This window comes from Rhyacophila brunnea, unplaced genomic scaffold, assembly GCF_057557595.1.
Source record: "Rhyacophila brunnea isolate RB1 unplaced genomic scaffold, BYU_Rbru_1.0 scaffold_2, whole genome shotgun sequence".
NCBI classification, from domain to species: Eukaryota; Metazoa; Arthropoda; class Insecta; order Trichoptera; family Rhyacophilidae; genus Rhyacophila; species Rhyacophila brunnea.
The window spans coordinates 4,034,369-4,056,621 of record NW_028232859.1 but is presented as its reverse complement, the minus strand read 5'-3'; the positions used below and the strand labels follow the sequence as shown (position 1 = coordinate 4,056,621).

At 32.3% G+C, this 22,253-nt stretch overlaps 1 protein-coding gene across 1 annotated transcript; it reads right to left on the bottom strand.

Moving 5' to 3' along the window:
• Positions 1–3,079: 3,079 nt before the first annotated feature.
• On the bottom strand, positions 3,080–15,782 carry LOC147071709 (zinc metalloproteinase nas-4-like). The gene is made up of 6 exons (XM_085946380.1): positions 15,677–15,782; positions 13,811–14,008; positions 11,836–11,945; positions 9,673–9,874; positions 7,323–7,459; positions 3,080–3,706 (listed from the first exon to the last, which is right to left on the bottom strand). The coding sequence occupies exons 1-6, from the start codon at positions 15,780–15,782 to the stop codon at positions 3,626–3,628; spliced, it is 834 nt and encodes a 277-aa protein (XP_085802506.1). The 3' UTR covers positions 3,080–3,625.
• Between the last annotated feature and the right edge of the window lie 6,471 nt (positions 15,783–22,253).

The window sequence follows — 22,253 nt, the reverse complement described above, 5'->3', positions numbered from 1 at the left end:
AAAATTTTGTCATACATTAATAATTTGGATGCATACTAATTAATTAAAATAAAACAAAATACAGTATAACCCCTATTTTACGTTTTTTAAGGGACTGTAAAAAAAAACCTAATTGGAGGGAAAATGTAAAAGGGGGGTATTGAAAAAAAGAACATTTAAATTTTATGTTTCTAAAAAAATAACGTTTTATTAAAAAACAACATTTAATTAAAATTTTTATTGAAATTTTAAAATTTTATTTTAAAAAATAATGTATATTAGTTTGTTGCATTTTTTTTTTTTGTTATGTAATTCTCTTTCAAGATTATAATATAAACATTTAAAAGTGTCATCTTGAATATCAGCAAATCTTGTAAAGTAGGTTTTTAAACCCTCGATGAACCTCATTGCTTCTTCTTTTGTTGGAATATCAACCTCTTCTTCATCAGACAGTTCTTCAGCAGATAAGTCTGCTGGTGTTAAATGACTGTCAACAATGTCATCAACTTCCACCAAGTCTGATGTCATAACATTGGAGTCAAGGTTTACATAATCCCAGGGTTGGTCTGAAATCCTTTCCCAGTGATTAACATCACACTGGATAAGCGCGCGTAACTCGCATATTTTGAATATTTCCGACGTAAATCGCGGGAAAGAAAAACGTATATGCGGGTAATTCAATGTACTGAAATACATCGTGACTGAAAAAATTACACGCAATTGCCGGGAAAACGTAAATTCCGGACACGTAAAAACGAGGTTATATTGTATATGCAAAGTACCTTCTATATCAATATAATAACTGTGAGATAACAACTCAACATCGTCATCATTGGTTCTACGCTTCTAGGACACCGTATGGATCTTGACTGTCTTCAGAAGAGGTTACTCGGCGGATTTTCTTATATAAGTAAATTTGCTCAACTTATTAAGTCCATGCCCTGTATCCAATCGAATAACATGCAAACCCTGCTATTCATAATTCTAGTCAGTTTTGCCACCACTTGTTCAAATTGTTAATTCAGTTGACGGATTATATTATACGTACTGTTTTATTTTAATTTATAAATTATTGTCTTTCCACCGAGGATTCTCAGTTAACACTATTAAATAGATACATATCGTATAATCATAATATTGATATACTTACTGCATTTTAATAATTTTTGCTCAACATTTAAGTGATTTAAAATAAAAATATATGAAAAAATAAACCTTGTCTGATAGTATTAATTGCTATTATTTTTTATTGTATTCCACTGAGTAAAGGTGTTATTATTTTTAAATTTGCTTCTTTAAGGAGGGAATTATATGAAATTGTATAAGATCCACATTTTTTTGTAAAAATATGTATTATACCAAATAAACGATTTTATTTGATCTTGGAATTTTTAGTCAAAAAAAAATTCTTACTTGATACCCGACTGTGGCATTAACCAAGTTTCAGACCTGGGTGCCTGAGATGAGTAGCAATCGTAGCGTCGGAATAACTATTAGGTATGTTGTTCCCATAATCACATTGATTCTAAGTTATTTACCTATAGGTTCAAGCGGCTTCAATTCTCAATTTGCCTTGTCTTCGCCATAACAAAAAGTAATCAGTTCAATCGTTCAATGCTACAAGAAATAACTTGTGTGATGGATGCTTCTTCCATTGTCAATTTTATCGCACAATGTAATGGGCGGATAATCGAAAAACCTACTGACAGATTAAATTTTAAATAAAAAGGATTTCAAGTTATAAAATAGATATAAAAAATATTAAAACTATGAATTAGTCAAAAATCTAAATGGCGAAAATTTTAAAACTAAATAAACTAAATTTTAATAATAAATATAACCATAAAAATAATGTAATAATAACGAAAGCTATGTACCAAATATGTATGTGACAAATTCACATTTTTTTACAATTGTAATTTTATCTTTGACCCAAAAAAAAAAAAATCTTTTTAATGTTTTCAGATACATATTTATTAATTAATACAGTTGAAATCGTAAATTATCAAAAAAAAATCTCAAATTGCAAGCTTCGTATTTTTCTGCTAGGTTCTCTGTTGGCATAGGTATATGATCTCCCTTAAGCTGTATGAATTTATTATTATCCGTGGCTTTATCTAACTTGACTTTACTTACCTTAGGTATGCTTACACTGCTGTCTAAAAGTTAGAAAAGATCTATATTTTATCTATATAATTTAAAATTAGAATTTTAGGTAGTAGGTATTGATCCCAGATATCCCTGATTAGAAATTGGTTGTTTGTTCTCCCAATGTCATTTTGTAAAATCTTAAAATAGACTTACATGAACTTTGTTTTTGATTTTTCTATTTGAGTTGCCTAAAGTCATAACTCACTTATTCCAAAAATCGAATTTCGAGATAATCCCAAAAATCCACCAGAGCACTGTTTTTTGTAATTAGAAGAAAAGTATTAACTCCCTTGAATATTTATGAGTGCGTGAGACGATTTACATTATTTAAAAAAAATCTATATATAATACTCATAAGGCTGCAAACACAAAGCACACCATCAGAAATAGAGCTCCCTGATTGGTCACAAAGGCCTTGACAACAGAACTCACATTATCCATTGAAAAATGTGAGTTATGACACCAACAGTCAACTTTGTCAACGATTTCTTTTCTTTATATAGATTAGTGCCTTTAGAATCACTTGATATGTTTAATTCAAAAGTGACAAATTTGCAAAATGTGAGTTATGACTCATTTAGTCTTCTGTCTGAGCACGCTGTTTTTTTTATATAAATAATATTTTCGATCAAAAATACCGAAAATTGTGTGACCTCATTTTTTATGAACGACAGCAAATTTTGATCTTTTCAGGACATTTCTTCATATAATAAACGTTTTTTGAATACCTAGTTTAATATTTTTTTAATGATGGAGGAATCCTTCTATAATATTATATTAGGTAATAGAACAGAAGAAGACGTAGTTTTTAAAAATATATTTTCTTTACATACAAAGCATTCAAATTTGAAAACAAAGTTATATGTTGAAATATAAAAATAAAACACAAATTTCTTATCATAATAATATTATATTATAATGCTATATTTAAAAAAATAATTAACCGGAAATGCAAACGAGTCTTCTGTGCAGTATCATTTGAAAACATATTATTTTGGAGTCAATGGCAGATGAACAAAAAAAAATGAAAATATCTCTGCTGTCATTCACATAAAGCAATGAAAAATAGCTATATGTGCGTGAATATATAATAATATATAAACGTTTTGCATTGGTTCCTTAAAAAGCGTGAAAATTTTTTTAGAAGGCCATTTGGATGACTTCATTATTTATTAATTGTGGAAATATCACGTTTACATATGCAAGACATTATGCTTGACAGTGGTTAAAAATGAATGACGATAAGATTAGGTACCAAGTGTGTAGGGAGACTTTGGGCAATCTTTTCTGTATATTTTACATGTGGCATGTCCTATATTATGGACGCCAGCATAATGTTTACAATAATTTACAAGAATTTAAATATTTTTTCGCACATCTTTGGATAGGCTTTATACCTAGTGTAAAATTAAGTGATGGTTTATCTATTATATTTAATAACGTAGGTAATTAATTATATTTTTAGAGGAATTTTTATATCTTTAAATATTCCGTCTTAACACTTATACAAAGTTTTGAGTTTCTTGATATCTCCTGCTGACATCTCAACTCGTTGCCCAATAACTGCGGTGGTGCTCTGAAACCATAAAGAGATTGTTTGGTAATATCATCATATCGTTAGACAGGCTAGATCTCAAGGGTGGAAAAAAAGTAGAAACTCAACCCCCTCCAAGATAATATTCTATAGAAAACCGGAAGAGAAATGTACAATCAAGAGATCAACGTAAAAATATATTAGATTTAGGGTTCTAATTTAAAGATCTACTTAAAACATCTTTGGAGTGAGGTACAGGAAGAATGGAGACGCTAAGACACAGATGGAGATCACAACCTCTATATTCACACCCAAGTGTCCTTGGCAGCGTTAAAAATGTTTATCAGATTAGGTACTAGCTAACCTTCCTCTATAGCAGGGGTAGTCAACCTTTTTATACCTACCGCCCACTTTTGTATCTATGTTACTAGTAAAATTTTCTGATTGCCCACCGGTTCCACAGTAATGGTGATTTATAAAGTACGGAAGTAACTTTACTTTATATAAGTAATTTATAAAGCAGAGCTACAGCAAGACAACGTCGCTATAGGATTTGTTTCCCGAATATCCATTTTTGTCGAAATCGACATTTTAATGCAGTTCAATATCTTTTATCGAACTCTACCGAAATCATTTATAAAATCAATATATTTTTATCTAGGAACAGAGATATTTTTTAAAAAAACCCGAATACGCCATGTTAAGTTACAATTACTCCGTGGTGTTCTCCCGAATGTCCAACTATTCGTACCTGAATATCCAAGTTAATTTCTGTCGAAATAAATCTCTGGCTGAGTTTTTATTTCCCGAATATGACTTTTAGCCAATCAAACCGCGCTGACGCCGTGCATCTCGCTCCCACAATCACGCTGTCTAGCTCTAAAACAATCACGCCCGCTTTCATGTTTTTCGGCCGTCTGGAGACCTCTTTCAAATTTTGTCTTATTGATATTGTTTTTAAAGTTACTATTGTTTTAATAGTGAATTCATCAAATTTAAAAAGATCATTTATAGCTGATACATCACCAGTTCGCCCTGAACTTATAGTAAAGTTATGGAAGCGAGTATTTTAACCTAAATAACTGCATTTTGTTTTGATAAATGACACAAAATCCCAACGGTTATATGAATTCTACAGTATGACCCGGCAACTACTATGACGTAAAAAATAATTGTTATTTCAAATTATTATTAATCAAACATTGTTTGTCTTTATTTTACTTTTAATCTAGGTATTTCTATGAAAATAAAGGCGACGCTATTATTTATTTTTGAATGCGCTGATAGTTAATTTAATTTAATATGTATGTTAGTAACTATTTATTTGGTGAATATTATATACTTAGGATATTGGTACCTACCTAATATTAGCAGCCAATGGTAATTAGTTTATCGATGATATTATTTTGTGTTGTCATTCCAATAGTAAATATATACCTAATATTTATTTGGTGGTTTGTAATAAGTTTAATTGTTAATTATAGAAATATATAGATATAATAATATACAGATATATATACATATATACACGCCCACGGTGGCCGCGCGGCTTAAGCGTTGGACTATAACGCCGTGGGTACCAAGTTCGAATAATAGGTCTGGCAAGTACACATATTGTTTTTTCAATTTCTGTGTGTCAGGGTATGGACCTAATAGGTTGAGCAAGTGGCTGACATCCATTTCTCGTAAAAAACAAAATCTGTCAATACAAACCTCTACTCTGTGGAGGCTCATATGATCCTATTAGGATCGGACATGGTCGGGGAAAAAAAAATACATAGTTTTTTTTTTTTTTTTGGAAAAAGTATTAATATAAATTTTTTAGCAAGTACGAGTAAGTACATCATTACACATTGGAGAAATCCGTGACGTCGGTTAGTAATTGAAGTAGTATATACCTACTTTTATTTAATAAACAAAAACCGATCGCCGATAGTCGCTTGATTTTGAAGAATACTGATGAGCAGGTATTAAAAGGCCAATAGTTAAAGTTTGTCGTCATAAGTATATCACCTCGTAGCATAGTGGATAATTCGTGGACTGGGTCGTAAACCCAGGAGATGCAGGGACGATTCCTGCCGGTTGTCTTAGTTTTTCAAAAAGATTTTTTCTATTGGTTATAATATATTTTCTCAGAAGTGATTTTAAAAATTATGTATGTTCAATTATTAGAATGGTACATTCTTAAATTTTGTGAATTATTCGTTCAATAAAAAAATAGTTAATTACTTAAAAACTATTTTATTAGGTACTTAATCCGAAAAAAACCGGAAAAGCGATTGTCGCATGTTATTATTACATACGAACTTCGCTGATTACGATCATTAAGTATTTAAATAGTAGAAGTAAAGAAGTAACAATTATCGTGTAAATAAATATAACATTTGAGGCGTGTACTTTTTGACCACTCAGTAATCAGTGGGCCGTGCAGCAATACGCTACGGTCTTAAATCCCGAACGTCCTTGTTTTGTCCCGAATATCCATTATTCTGAGAGAGCGCTAAAAATTTCCCGAATATCCACAGTGAGTACTTGTAAATAAAACGTATTTTCTGTGCATTTAATGATTTATACCAGTATATTATTCTTGGAATCTATTTTTAGATAATGTTGCAATCATACAGTGTAGAAAGAATGATTGATACATTTACTGATATTTAAATATACGACAATGAAATTCGTTTTTCGTCTCCTGTAAAATTGACATTTGGTCTATTCGGGAAACAAATCCTATAGCGACGACAAGTTAAAACGTATAATAATAATTACTAACCAAGTACTTTATGTCAGACTTACGCTAAGTTTGGCAGAATAAATCTTTATAAAACAACTAACTGTAGTTAAATCTATCTTTTTATTTATACTTTGCATACATAGAAGTAACGTGAACTAAACTAATGCGAGGGCGATACAAATACCTAGTATATTTTCTGAAATTTAAATTGTCACGGAGAATTTTATGAAAATGTTGTTAAAACCCCTACCGCCCACCATGAAAGCCGGAATGCCCACTAGTGGGCGGCAAGGACAGGTTGACTACCCCTGCTCTATAGAGTGGAGCTTAAATGTATGAACTTTAAGCAAAAATAAGACCCCAGGTCAAGTTAGCTCTAGTTTGCAGTTTTCACATGACTGCTATGATATTTAATCGACAAAATATAATCGGCCATGATATGTAGATAAGCAGCCAATAGTATACCGCTTATAACTGCACACAATATGTAAATACTTAATCACAATGGACATAAAAAATGACCGCCATAGCGAGACTAAGTAAACTGGAATGGCAACTGAGCGATGTTAATTTTTGTGGAGTTTGCCAATTTAACCATGCTTCATGCACTTTCTAAATAATTTTAAATGTCATAACAGAAATAACGCATAAGGCTCTTTCTAACTATTCTATAGTTAAAACTCTTTGGTACAAACTTTGTAAGGGGACTTTAGGCAATCTGTTTCTATAATTATTATTATTATACATGAGGTACTTATCTAAATTTTACTTGTCTGCATATGTTCTTAATAATAATTAACAAGATTAGTTATTTTTGTGCATACTTGTACATCTGGTATGATAATTGATAATAGTTCTTCAGTTGAGTTTATGATATCAATATATATAGGTACGTATAGGGCTACAAAATTTACCAGTCTTTACCTTAAGCGGGATGAGGGTCTTGTTTCCGTCAATGCTGAATCCATATTCTGAGTAGTGCATCACGCTTCCATAGTCGTATGGGACTCCCAAATTGGAAACCTGGGTCGAGGTGTATTTATCGAAATTGTTTGCTTTTCCTGGAAAACAGTGTTTTTGAATTTTTATTAATACGTGGTTATAAACATATTATCACATAGGCGTGAAGTTTGATATTTTTTATATAAAATATGACGTATTAGAGCGATGACGAGCGAGAGAAAACGACACAATTGGGTTCATGTAAGAGCAGTCGGAAATAATAAGGGTAACAATAATAATTAACTTTACCATATGTAATTCGTGCACAGTGGAAGAAATCGCAATCTGCGCCATTTCAATATTAAGTTGTTCCACTATAGATGGTACTAAATTACTGGGCAATCGTAGACATATTTCAACATGTACATGTTAACATGGATATGTTTTACCGCTTGGCGTGAATATGAAAAATAAAATTCTGTGCAATGCTAACGCAGAATGTTACCGGCCGAGTGGCTGACAGTCTTGTGGATCACTGAAGTTCAGCAACATTGCGCGCGGATATTGGTTGGATGGGTGACTGCTTAACGTTCGATTCCCACAGCTGACAAATATTTTTATATTTTATTTTATTATTTTTCAATGTTTTTCGTTTCAATTGTCTTACAAAGAGAATATTAACAGACAAATTAATTTTAATAACATTTTATTTTCCAAACGGAGTATGTAATAATTACATTAATCTTTTTTTGGTAGATTTTCAGTTTGATGCGTAATAATTTTAGTGTGTAAAATTTTGTGGTTTCGTGGTCATGTATAGTATTAAAAAAAAAACCTTGGAGGTGCCGGGTATCGATCCCAGAACCTCGCTAACCATTTTGAGTTATGTACCAGGTGAGCTTTGCCAACAAAAATAGTGTATTAAACTATTCGTTATTATCCGTTGAATAAATTAATTATTAACGCATGAATGTTAGATATTGCCAACAATAATTTATCCAATAAATTTGATTGGTGTAATATGAATATATTTTTATTACTAATATGTATTTCTTAAATTATTTTTATATTCTGTTTTATTATTAAGTAATGTGAATTAATTTGTATTTTTAACCCAGAGGCACCTAGTGGAAAAATATGAAGCTTGCAATTTGAGACATTTTTTTGATAATTTATAATTTCAACTGTATTAATTAAAAAATATGTATCTGAAAACATTAAAAAGAATTTTTTTTAAAGGGGGACATGCTCAGCGTAGGTCAAAATGGAGCTTTTATTGCATTTTCAAAGCATGATCCAGGACATTCCTTAAAAGTTGTAGATAATCTATTTATATAATTTTGAAGCCTTATTATCCTTTATATTTATTTTAAACATTTGATGACTGCATAAAGTATTTTTATTACATAAAATAGTATTCTTTTAAACCTCTCGCTCTAATGTTTTAGAATATAGTCATATTTCAGTACATGCATGTGCAGTGGTGTTAAGATATTTTACATTTATTAATTTTTAAATGGATCTATAAAACCATTAGTATAATTTATGTCGACATTATTATAGTGAAATATTTACGATAAAAAATTATATTGATAATCTCTGTAATCCCAAATTTGACAAGAATCAGGCATTTTATTATTCAAAAATGGGCAAAATTAACACATTTGAAGATGATTCTAAAGATACGTATTTTAAGCTATGTCGTTGACCATTCAAGTGTGATAAACATCCTTCGAATAATGATTGCTTTATAATAATTATTGACCTAAGAATAAGGTAGTGTTTTTTTGAAATACGCCATTTCTTTTGGCATTTAACAGTGGTTAAGCTACAACATACGGCCGTAGCCATAAATTGACAAACTAAAACTGAAGTAAGGAGTAAGATCATGTTAACGCGCGTGTTTGAACATGATATCATAGTGGAAACATTATGCCTACAATTTTACGTTTTTTAATTGTATGTTTATTTATTAAAATAAAATATTTAAATGTATGAAACAGAAACGTGAATATATATTTTAATCAGCATTCAACAGATTTAGGTGCGTGATAAGAGGTTCTTTTCCTCATAACTTGAGAATTCCACTTTTGCACTAAATTCAAACACTTGTACCCAGATACTGATGCTAAAACTAAATTATTACATAAATAAACTTATTTACTGCGTGCAACGCAACTGTTGCGTTGCCCATCGGGTGGCCGTTAGATATAATTAGCATTTTATTTAAATGTGGTAATTAAATAATAATTAAAAAGTAAAAAAAAAGTTAGGATAACCATGGATAAAGATAGCAGAAATAATAGGGATAGTTATAGACAACTATTCGTACCTTTTTCAATCTTGGTCCAAACGATCGTCACAAAATCATCTCTGTCGTAGGTGCTTTGCATGTGGTAGAATCCGAGGGCGTGGAGGAATTCGTGCACGATGGTGCCGAAACGGAAACATGCATTTACACCTGTTGGAGTCAAGTTGAGGACCTGGGCGCCAAAAATTCTGCCAACATGTGAGTAGCAACCGTCAGGTTTACCCTGAGAATAATATTCAAATATAAAGAACAGTCATTTATGCATGCAAGGTGTGAGTGATGTGGGATTTAGGTTTTACAATACATGTACATAATATTATATCGGATTGATCGGAGTATTTTGATATAATAGGCTCAGGGCTGCTCTAAGTAGAGGTACACAGCACCCGGGCGGCAGGATTCAGGAGGCGGCAAAATACTATTTTGAAATAATAATATTAAAATATATTATATTAAAATTGTATAACCTACTACAAACTGAATCTTATATTGACATATATGAATTGTCTATATAATATTATGTAGGTTAACGCCGACGAAAGGAATACATGTACTAAAGGTATTAATAAAAAACATTGTCAGTGTCATAACATAATACGCGTGAAGTATTTCGGCATTATATACGGCAAAAGGCTCCAGCGCATCTATTCTATAAGCGTCAATTACATTGAGCTTTTTTACGAGCTGCTTATTGGCGAATTCAAAAGCGGGCGGTTCAGCTACTGCGACTTCATGATTACACACAAAACTTTCCATTCGCTGATAAGCCACAAGCCAGCGAGCGATTTTGACGGAACGTAGTTCGTTTTTTTACCGGGAGGTCGCTACGCTCCATAAGAATGTTTCCATTAAACGTCAAAAATATAAATTTCAAAATGAGTAGTTCGTTTTTCCACCACCATCGCTCTACTGCGCAGACGCAGTAAGCCCACACGCCGGCGTGTAGTGTGAAAAGTTGACCGGCTTTCAACTTTTCTAGGTGGAGTGTTTACAACCTGCTTATTAGCTTATTCGATGATTACACTGGGCGAATTTACAAGCAGATTATAAATTTGCCAATAATCAGCTCATAAAAAAGCTCAATGTAATTGACGCTATACACAAGGCTGCTTTCGGTCCGCTACGGCAGCTAAATAGGGTAGGAAAGTATCGAATTATTAACACTTCTTGTAACAATGAAATACGTGCTAAATTGTGTTGTTTTATTTCTCACGCCACTAAAATAGGTACTTACTGACCTACCTGCATTAAGTAGGTATCTGATTGTCAGAAATTTGATGCGTATAAAAATAAATAAACTAAATATCTAGCGTGTTTTCAGCACATTTAAAGATGTTACAGGCATCAAAAAATGTTAGTAAAAACGCCACAAGCTAGATGCCTATCGAAAAATCCTAGATCTGGTAAGAAAAACGCTAAACGCTATATACTCTGAGTAAGGAAATAATCTAAAACGTATCTCATAATTTAATCGAAAAAAATTAACACAAAAACGTATCAGGTCATACATTTCTGTGTTTATGGAATTTTTTCTGACATTTTGGAAACACACAAACATAATATCGCCTTGTTTTTCAACTGTCAAACTATTTATTTTTCATTTTGAAGACATTTTACATAGTGTTTCTCAAGAAATACTGCATACAAATAAAAATCTAATATTTGGTAACACAAAAACATAGGATGATATCCCATTTTTTATAAATAATGAACATCAGGTATGATGAATCTCTAAAAACTTTTCACTGTATTGAAAGGAAAAAAAATATTCCGATGCATAAAAAAAACTTTATTATCTATACAAGTTTTGCTAAAAAGTATAAATCTTGAAAAAAACTTATTTTTTCCACTCATTAAAACTTGCCAATTTGTAGATTTGATTTAGAAGAGAAATGATTAAACTTTAAGAAGTTGAAAATTCCATCTTTCTATCATTGTTAGTTTTGTTAAAAAAACCTCTTGAAGCAAAAAAAAGTTTGTTTTGCCTGTCCTGAAAAACCGACTTTTTGTAAATAGGTTTTTGCGTTAATCACCCATCGAATTGAGCATCGTACCCGACACTGACTGTGTGCGGACCCGAAACCTCCCCTCTCCCTTTGTGTACGCGCTTGTGCCCTGTATATATAAAAAATATATGATACTATATATATGTGTTCAAAATAATGAGTATTATTGTTTACCCACCTGAACGAGAACGTAGTCCTTTTCTGTTGAAGTCTTCGGCCTGAAGATGATGCAGGACACTTTGGAGATGTAAGCAATAGCGTCTTGAATGGCCTTGGTTTCGGCTGCGTCTATAAATTCGGCAATATTCGACTCTTTTATTATATTAGGATATTATATAGGATTATAGGAGAAATTCTACGTAGTATCAAAACCAGGAAACTATAGTACCTCGGCCACATTATGAGAGGACAAAAGTACAGTATTCCCCAACATGTCATTTAAGGAAAGATCAATGGCAAGCGTAGCAGAGGACGGCGCCGCGTTTCGTCGCTTAAGAACCTCCGTGATTGGTACGAGTGCAGCTCCACTGAATTGTTCCGGGTAGCAGACGACAAATTTAAAATCGTCTTGATGGTGGCCGATCTCCGCTAAGGGATGGCACAATAAGAAGAAGATCTATTACCATATCGTTCGACAAACTGTCATAACATTATGTCGTAACCCACAATAAAATTCATAAATTTTACAACCCGCATATAATGCAATGTATGATGAAGTTGTAAATAGTTTCTTCAGTACTTTTTTGTAGAGTATTAATAATTATGACGCAGATTAAGTAAATATCTAACATGCAAAATGTTTATATCTTGATACGACATATTATTTATGTAATGAATAATTATTTATGAATTATTTATGTAATGATTTTTTTAATTAAAAAAAAACCATTTAAGTAAGTATCAAAATTTTCTGATATTTTACACATATGTGCAAGTATACTAAAACTTCTCACTCGAATCGACAAAAATGTCAATTTATCCAATTTAGAAAATTGTAGACTAAAATGAAAGGGGTGACACTTTGCCTAGGGATAATTCTGCCTAAATGAGAATTCCGGACAATGACATTAATATGGACGAAGCACCTGGAAAAAAAATGACACTCACTTTTTTGTCGGGTCTGCCGAATGGCATAATCTGTTCTAACGCCATTACGAAATATGTGATATTGCTATAAATTCCCGATGCTTTTTGTCGGGTCTGCCGAATGGTTCGGTTCGAACGGGTTCGTTCAAATGAACATTGACACTAGAAACACTGTTCTAACGCCATTACAATAAAGGTGATATTGCTATAAATTCCCGATGCGTGATATCGCATAATGGAAATTGCGTGACGTCTACCTATATGTGCGCGAATGTCGCTATGCGCGAATTTACTTCCCAGCTACTGTATTGAGTGCGTTGTCCATTAATAATATCGTTGATTCCGGAGCATTGATTAAATATAATATTCTAGGTAACACCTCAACATCTCAAAATATTGTATTTGTGATTTTTATAACTAAATCAGTCAGAAGTTAGCCATGTGGTCAATGTAACACAAGTTTCATGGTTTAACCGTCATAAAGTAACCTGCTTCAAAACCTTGGTCCATGGCGATGACTTTTACATTGCTATCTTATTAATCTATTCTGTGGTTTAATACAATGCTTGTTTTGCATTTTCACACCCAGTTTATTGGGTACGAATATACGTATTTAAATTATCAATTTGTTTCCCAAGATAAAAATAACGACGCAATTTTCTACATGCACGTAATTCAACACTATTTTATCCAACACATCAGCGCTCAAAATGGGATATTTTACGAACCGGAGCGCTCGATATTTTACGAAAATATTAACATAGTTATCTAATTGCATGTGTATTTTATAAAAATAAGTGTTAGATTTTTACATTATATGGCAAATCTAACTCAGAATTAATAGGTCCACGAGACAGAGCGATAATTTTGGGGATTTTACGAACCGGAATGGCGCTCCGGTGCGTTCCGGTCCATTTCAAGCCCTGCAACACATTATTTAATAGAACTGTTCAAAACTACACTACTGACAACGCAATGGCACTATTATAAGGATTCGCAGTATGAGCAGTCCGTTATATTATTATTAATAATGTAATGAAGCTATCCCAATATACAAAAATGCTTACTAAAGGCGCCAGGAGTGATGAAGTAGGGCACAGTCTTATTGGGCCAGGGGCCGAAATAGCTGTTGATTGCGTTTCGTTCACCAGTAAATTGTGTCACGAGATTCTGCTTCTGTTCTTCAGTAAGGATAATATCTCCCTCAAATTTTCCACTTCGTTCCCATCCGCCTTGAAGTTCTCCGATCCTGGCATCTAAAGGTTCTGGAATGGGATAAATACATGCAATCCATTTTCATTTATACAAGACGGAAGCAAATACTAAAACGTACTTCGGTTTATTGTTAACGCGCAGTTACTAAGCTAATCAACGATTCTGAAGTTTCAACTTTTCTATCAACGCTAAAAGTGATAGGGCCGCACTCAGATGTTAATTATTTATCAGCATTTTTTTTAAATACCTACATAATAATATTCGTGTTACATATTATTTATTTTTTAAATATGTTGAGTTTAATGTTTTATTTTACAAGATAACGTAAATGTAATTGAGTAATTGTCGAAAAAATACAATTGCAAAATCAAGTTTCAGTTTTTTTTCAATAACATATTTAAGTATTTTTTTACTATTACAAAAAAATAGGCGTAAATAAAACCAGAATATTTGTCTACCTAAGTACACAAATAAAAAAACAAGAGTTAAAATTAGGTAAGTAGGTACTTAATAAAATTTCACTTCTGATTTACTTATACCTACACTTTTTTCACTGAAGTTTTTCGTTTCGTTCCATTTTCGTTTCAGTTACACAAATTTTGACTTTCGGCGTCTTCAGTCTGTATATATATATATATAATAATATTTAAGTACCTGTCATAATTAAGCACAAACCCCCCTAGATGCTGAATGGCAAAACCCGCTTAAATAAAATCAATATTTACGATAAACTCATTGGTTCACAATTAAATTTTCATCAAGTACCTACATTTTTATCAAGCCTTTAGAATAATAGCCCATACAATAATATGTTAAGTTATAAATTGTTTAATCTCAATACAGTAATCTTTGCTGAAGAAATAAACTCGTTATACCTACAATTCGAAAAAGAAAAAGTATTTCCAACCTTGGATTTCCCAGAACAAATTATTTTCTTTTTAACACAGAAAATTAATGAGAAAAGAGTAGGTATTTAGTTCAATTAAAAAATCAAACTAAATAGTTTGTAAATAAAAGAATTTTACTTAAAAAAAACTTCATCCGGGCATACAGAACTTTATGACAGTTTTATGTCCTGCCCTGTCGGAAAATTTGCGAGATTGACCTGTATAGTTACCATAATCATTGGTCCTAGTGTCCTTTCATACGTTTGTTTCTCTATCTTTATAAAATAATGTTTTAAACATCTTTCAATACATACATTTAAGAACATAAAAAAGTAGTTTCATCATGTATCAATTATTATTATTGATATGGATTTAAAACTTTAAACATTAAGTTTAATGATCATTACATCAGTGGCGGTCGGTGGATTTCAGATTAGCATTTAGTGGGCGTGCACTAAAAACTTCACATTTTTAAAGAAGAAGAAAAAAAAATACAATATCACAAGATGTCTAGAGTTTATATACATTTCTTGATTTAATATGTTCCCTAAAACGTTTTTATTATTTTTAGAGTAGAAAAAATCTTTGAACTTCCCACTGATGTCACCAAAGTTTTACATATAATAATATTAGCAATTATTTAGAAGGTACACGATGTGTGAATGATGATATTAATCTATCATCATAAAATAGTACTTATAACGTATATTATAAACTGAATATATTATCCGGGGGTTTTTCGATATTTCGTATTTTATTTATTTAACACACAGCTGCAACAATTAATCGTTTACCAGTCAATTATTAAATTAAACAAAGCCTTTCACACACCTGCAGGTACGCCGTTTACACTTTTGTCCAAAAAGTTCTTGAACTCCTTGATCTCATCTAAAGTCCTCGAGGTTATTCCTCCGAGGACCAGCGTCACTCCCAACATCAAAAATACCAATGTTTTCATTGTCATATTAGTTTTTACTGAAATCAGATAGTGGAAATCTTAAAATGATATTTTATAGCTAATCATTCTCTTTGACCATTATCAACATCACTATACCTACTGCTTGTCTTACATATATTCGAGGCCAGATGCCATTAAGCTAAAAAAGCTGTAGCCATGGGTAAATAAAAATAAAAAAAACATAAATTCGGGGGTTCAATATGCCCCGTGTTCTCCATATGGATTACTTAGAAACAAAACTCTGAATATGTAATTAAATCAATTAACTAATTTTATATATATAATTTAATATTTTGATTTAAAATACAAAAGCCGATTTCCAATAGTAACCCAATTTACAAAGCACTTTAGAGAGTATTGTAAGAACCATTAGTTAAATTCATCGCATTTAGATAAGATACATAATATAGCATAGTAGTCAGTGCACATGGGCGCGATTCCCGAGAGACGCAGGTTCGAATCCCGCTGGGTGTCGTATTTTTTTCAAAAAGATTTTTTCTATTGGTTATATATTTCTCAGAAAGATTTTTAAATTATGTATGTAATTAAATCAGTATAATATATTATAATATAAAAACTTGAATATTTTAATATTTATAATAGGATACCTATTGTTGTAAAATGTAATTATTTTTTAATTAAATATTATATTAAAATAATATTATATTGTTCTCACCTTTCAACACGTTCAAAACACAAACAATAATAACTTAATTTATTGATGTACCGTTATTTATATCATTATCGACCCTTTGTGTAAATCATTTGATTATCTAGATGATCTATAAATAATTATTATTAATTTATCAAATTTTTAACATAATAATTAAATGGACTCCGTAGATCACAGCACAAAGCAACCAACTGGTTATTGATTACTAACAATAAATTTAAAATCCCGATCAAAGTAATACATACCTACATAAAATATTACTATTATCTCTTTTGACCATGTCCAATCCTAATAAGATCATAATATGGGCATCCACAGAGTGGAGTATTGTATTAACAGGTTTTTGTTTTTACGAGAAATGGATGTTAGCCACTTGCTTAACCTATTAGGTCCATATTCTAACTCTTACTTCAAAGACAAATTGAAAAACATGTATACAAGAAAAAGATGTGTATAAAAATATGTAATAATAGGTATTTGTATTTTACAGATCCATGATTCGAATCTGTGACCTACGACATTATAAGCCAACGCGTAAGCCGCTCGGCTATTGTAGGCTGATAAATAGCTGATTTTAAAATAAAGTATCAGTAAATAAAGAATAGGTATGTATCCAGTTTGTAAATAATAATGTAGGTACCATACATAATTAGAAAACATCTCATGCATATAACCATTAGAAAAAAATCCTTTTTTGAAAAAAATACAACACCCGAATGGACATGAACCTATAACCGCTGGATTCCGCCAGTGTGCTTTTCTGATTAAGTTACGGGCATACTATTTAATTACGACGAATTTAACCAGTATGTAGTTCTTACATGAAATTGATAAATCAAATTGCGTTAATATTTTTGTCTATCGGTTGGTGTCGTTTTTTTCTTCTAAAAATGATTTTTTGTAGTGGGTAGCTACCTATATGCATGAGATGTTTTCTAATTATGTATATTCAATATTATTATTATAAAATGTTACATTCTCAAATCGTGTTAGTTATTCGTTGAATAAAAGAAATAGTTTATTAAATAATGTAGGTATTTAGTTAATTCTACTTTTTTTGTTGGATCCTCACGACTGAGGATCCGGCCGGAGGCCCGTCTAACGTCTTCTTCGCGGTCTCGCTAAGTGTCTCTCAAAATGCCTTACGTAGGGCCAGTGTTAGTGAAAAAGTCGTCGCTATCTTAATTTTGTTCGTCCATCTGGGGGGACTTATTTTCTCTCCGACTTTCGACCTGACCAAATATCATGAATTTATCTAAATTTTCATCTTCCATGACGGCTATATTCGCCAAATTAAAACCATGAAGAGTCTGTTTCGAATCTGTAGTTCGCTGATTATGGAGTCATTTGCACGTTTGACCATCTGGGAAATACAGCACTATATGTCAAAATAACCTAGCATCTGACTCGTTAATACAAACAGGAAAATGTCAGAAAAGTATAGGAAACTATGATTTTTATTAGAATAGACAAGATCTGTAGGAGAAAAATTGTATGAAATGGACACCAATACATATATATATATATATATAAAAAATACATAGAGATAATAAGCCGTATGATAATACGGATTAATTATTGTCTAGACTCTAGAGGTCAATACTGCATACGATTGTTACAATAATTGATAAAAATTTAATAGATCACAATATTTAAAATCTGGACTATAAAGTGCAGAAAAGCCGCACACTTCAGCCATATTTTCCGTGATGAGAATTATGATTGACTCCAACTCATAATAGAGAGCAGCAGACGTGTATGTAGAATGAGATTCACTTGGCTACGCAAAGCACGTACCTAAGTGAGTCAATGTCAAAGACGTTAAGGTGAAGCCTTTACTGAGCCTTTTTTAAAGAGGCACCTAGCGGAAAAATTCGAAGCTTGCAATTTGAGATATTTTTTTGATAATTTACAATTTCAACTGTATTAATTAATAAATATGTAGGTATCTGACCACATTAAAAAGAAAATATTCTTTATTGTCAATTTACGAAAAATGTTATAAAATGTGAATTTGGTGCAGGGTCTCACGTTATTATTACATATTATTTTATAGTCAAATTTATTATTAAATTTAGTTTATTAAGTTTTCTATTTTTAAAAGTAGAGATTTTTGACTAATTCATAGTTTTAATATTTTTTATTTTTATTTTAAAAAACATCGATTTTTATAAAAATATAAATGTGTATAACTTGAAATCCTTTTTATATACAGTATAACCTCGTTTTTACGTGCCCGGAATTCACGTTTTCCCGGCAATTGCGTGTATTTTTTTCAGTCCCGATGTATTTCAGTACATTTAATACCCGCATTTACGTTTTTCTTTCCCGCGATATTCAAAATATGCGAGTTACGCGCACTTGACAATGATTGGGTCGTGACACAACGATTTTTCAATAAAAATTTTAATTGAATGTTGTTTTTTATTAAAACGTTATTTTTTTAGAAACATAAAATTTAAATGTTCTTTTTTTCAATACCCCCCTTTTACATTTTCCCTCCAATTAGGTTTTTTTTCTTCAGTCCCTTAAAAAACGTAAAATAGGGGTTATACTGTATATAAAATCGATCTTCAATATTGGGACCATACCTAAATAAGATCTATCTACCTAACCACCTTGTGAGTATAGAGTCTCAGTCTGATTATCATAACAGAATGGAGAGGATGTGTTTTCTGAAATCTATCTGTTTGTCCCTCTACACACGATAGTGGTGCAATTAGGTTTAATTTTTGCAGTATTTATTTTTAACATTTATTATGTACATAGGGAGCGGTGCGTTGGGAGGGATTATTTTTACAGAGGTAAAATAACGTTGGATTGAAATTAAAACAGTTTCAAAGGTATGTTATTAACTTGTTGACCGCGGAGCATTTAATTACTATTTAATTACCGCATTTAAATAACATGCTAATTATGTCGAAACATTAAACGTTAACATCTACATTAATTAGGTCATATCTGGATTTTTTTACATGATTTATTTATATCAACTTTATTTCATAAAGGTAATTCGAGTACCATTGTCACATATATATATGCACAGGTGCAGGAATAAGAGTCGAGTCTAAAATATGGCTACCCTACACAATTAGGTGTTCGGAAAGTATCTGGAAAATGTGAATATGTCCTATCTGATTTCCATATACAGTCGAACTCGGTTATTACGAGGAAGATGGAACCGACGGAATTTGCTCGTTATAAGCAGTACTAGTTATATCCGAGAATAGATATTTTTAAATGAGCAGTCGCATGACAAAAAAGTCGAAAATAAAAATCTGAAAACCATCGTAAAAATCCCCGAAACAAGCATGGCCTTCATAAACTACAAAAGAAATTGTTTATTGTAATGAACGCAGGTAGGTACCTAGGGACTTCACAAACCTAGGATTTTTCAACCATATGCGTGTATACTTTTTCATTATTGTCGGCGAAAACAACAATAAGGTAGGTACTTAGACATTTAACTAGTGTCATAAACGTAATCCGTCCCCGGTGGCATCCTGTCAGATCGGATTTTATTGCTTAGGGTCGAAATGTTTTTAAACGATCGACACATTAACAGTATTTTAGCTCGGTATATCCGATAAGTTGCTCGTTAAACAGTGAAATGGAGAAAATCATAAACCAAAGTGTCAACGAATGTTTCGTCATTACATCCGAAATTTCGCTATGTCCGAGATCGTAATAACCGAGTTCGACTGTACATAATAATATGTGGTCCTTATACCTTGTAATAAAACTTCTCTGTCTGACCTAAATAAACTATTATAAAAGTTCCACACTACATCAAACGTATCTATTCGTATATCACAATCACTTAATTTCTTGATTTTTAGTCATCTTAGACCTTAGTGTCAAGTTGAGATTTAATAGTTTTGAATAAATCTAGTTGTAGGTGTAATATATTAATATTGGTACATACGGCACGTTAAGTTAAGCCGAGTTGAAGAGTTCTACAGCGATCTCTACAGTGATGACACTGACAATACGACTATAGACTTAGATCTTCAGAGAAATGGAAATTCGGAAGACCATACTCCCGAAATTACATCCTGGGAAGTAACCCATGCTTTAAATTACATGAAAAGTGGGAAAGCCCCCGGGGAAGACGGTTTAACGATAGATATCCTCAAAAAAGCAGGAAAGGATGCAAATGAAGTACTTGCACAATTGTTCACAGCCTGCATATGCAAAGAGGATGTCCCAGAGGTATGGAAAAATGCCAGCATTGTCATTCTTCACAAAAAAGGTGACAGAGAAGACCTAGCAAATTATCGTCCAATAAGTCTACTCCCTATTCTCTACAAGACGTTCACAAAAATTCTCTCAAACCGTCTGCAAAATGTACTAGACGAGAACCAACCGAGAGAACAAGCCGGATTTAGAGGAGGATACAGCACTATGGACCATATCCAAGTCGTCAGAGAAATCATAGAGCGGTACCAGGAATACAAACTGCCACTATGCATGGGTTTTATAGACTATGAGAAGGCGTTTGATTCGATAAAGAAATGTTCAATACTCGACGCACTCAGAAAACAAGGAATCCCTGGACGCTATATAAATATTTTCAATAATATATACAGTAGCGCAACAGCATCTGTAAATCTCCATAAACCATCAAGCAGATTTCCTATCAGCAAAGGAGTCCGACAAGGTGATACAATCTCACCTAAACTATTTACAGCTACCCTTGAAGACTTACTCAGGCAACTTGACTGGAATGACAAAGGGATCCCCATAAATGGAGAATACCTGAGTCATCTGCGCTTTGCCGATGACATAGTAATTTTCTCGCAAGACTCAGAAGACCTCCAAAGCAGAATGCAGGAACTCGCTGAAGTAAGCAACAAAGTAGGTTTGAAAATAAATGTAACAAAGACGAAAGTCATGTTCAACTGCTTTGCAGGCCAAAAAGAGATCCTCATCAATGGCACTCAGCTCGAACAGGTGAAAAGCTACATCTATCTGGGACAACAAGTATCTATGGATGGATGTATATTTGATGAAATTGTTCGCAGAGTAAAGCTAGGCTGGAGTGCTTTTGGCCGCCTGAATAATGTCTTCAAAAGTGACCTTCCACTGTGCCTAAAGCGCAAAGTGTTCAACCAGTGTGTGCTTCCCGTGATGACATATGCGTGTGAAACATGGACCTTAAGTAAAAGAGAGATCCAGAAACTTAGAGTAGCACAACGTGGTATGGAGAGGTGCATGCTGGGCATAACGCGAAAGGACAAAAAGAGGAATGAGTGGATAAGGAAGCAGACAAGGGTTTGCGATGTAATAGAGTTTATTAAAAGCCTTAAATGGAGATGGGCTGGACACATAGCTCGAAGAAGAGACAATCGTTGGACAAATCTAGTCATCCAGTGGTATCCAAGAAGTACAAAACGTCCACAAGGTAGACCTAGAGGCCACTGGATCGATGAAATGATAAAGTTCTGCGGAAGTACGTGGCAACGCAATGCACAGGACCGAGAGAAGTGGAAGCAACTTGAAGAGGCCTTCATCCAGCAGTGGATAGATTCAGGCTGATGATGATGATGATGATGACGGCAAAGTAGAATTCCGGATAGCAAAGATAATAAACCGATGGATAAACATAATATTATCACTTATTAATAAATTTGTCTGGAGGTCAAAACTGCATACAATAATAATTGTATAATTGATAAAAATTTAATAGATCACAATTTAAAATCTGGACTCTTACACCACTAATCTATTTTTCACATCAAAACATTCACACAAGTACAAACTTATAATAGCGTAAG

Coding starts and splice junctions, on each gene's coding strand:
- LOC147071709 (XM_085946380.1), bottom strand. CDS start 15,782: ATGTTGGGAGTGACGCTGGTCCTCGGAGGAATAACCTCGAGGACTTTA. Junction 11,946..13,810: donor CATCACTCCTGGCGCCTTTA/GTAAGCATTTTT, acceptor CCGAATTTATAG/ACGCAGCCGAAACCAAGGCC. Junction 7,460..9,672: donor TTGGACCAAGATTGAAAAAG/GTACGAATAGTT, acceptor ACTGTTTTCCAG/GAAAAGCAAACAATTTCGAT.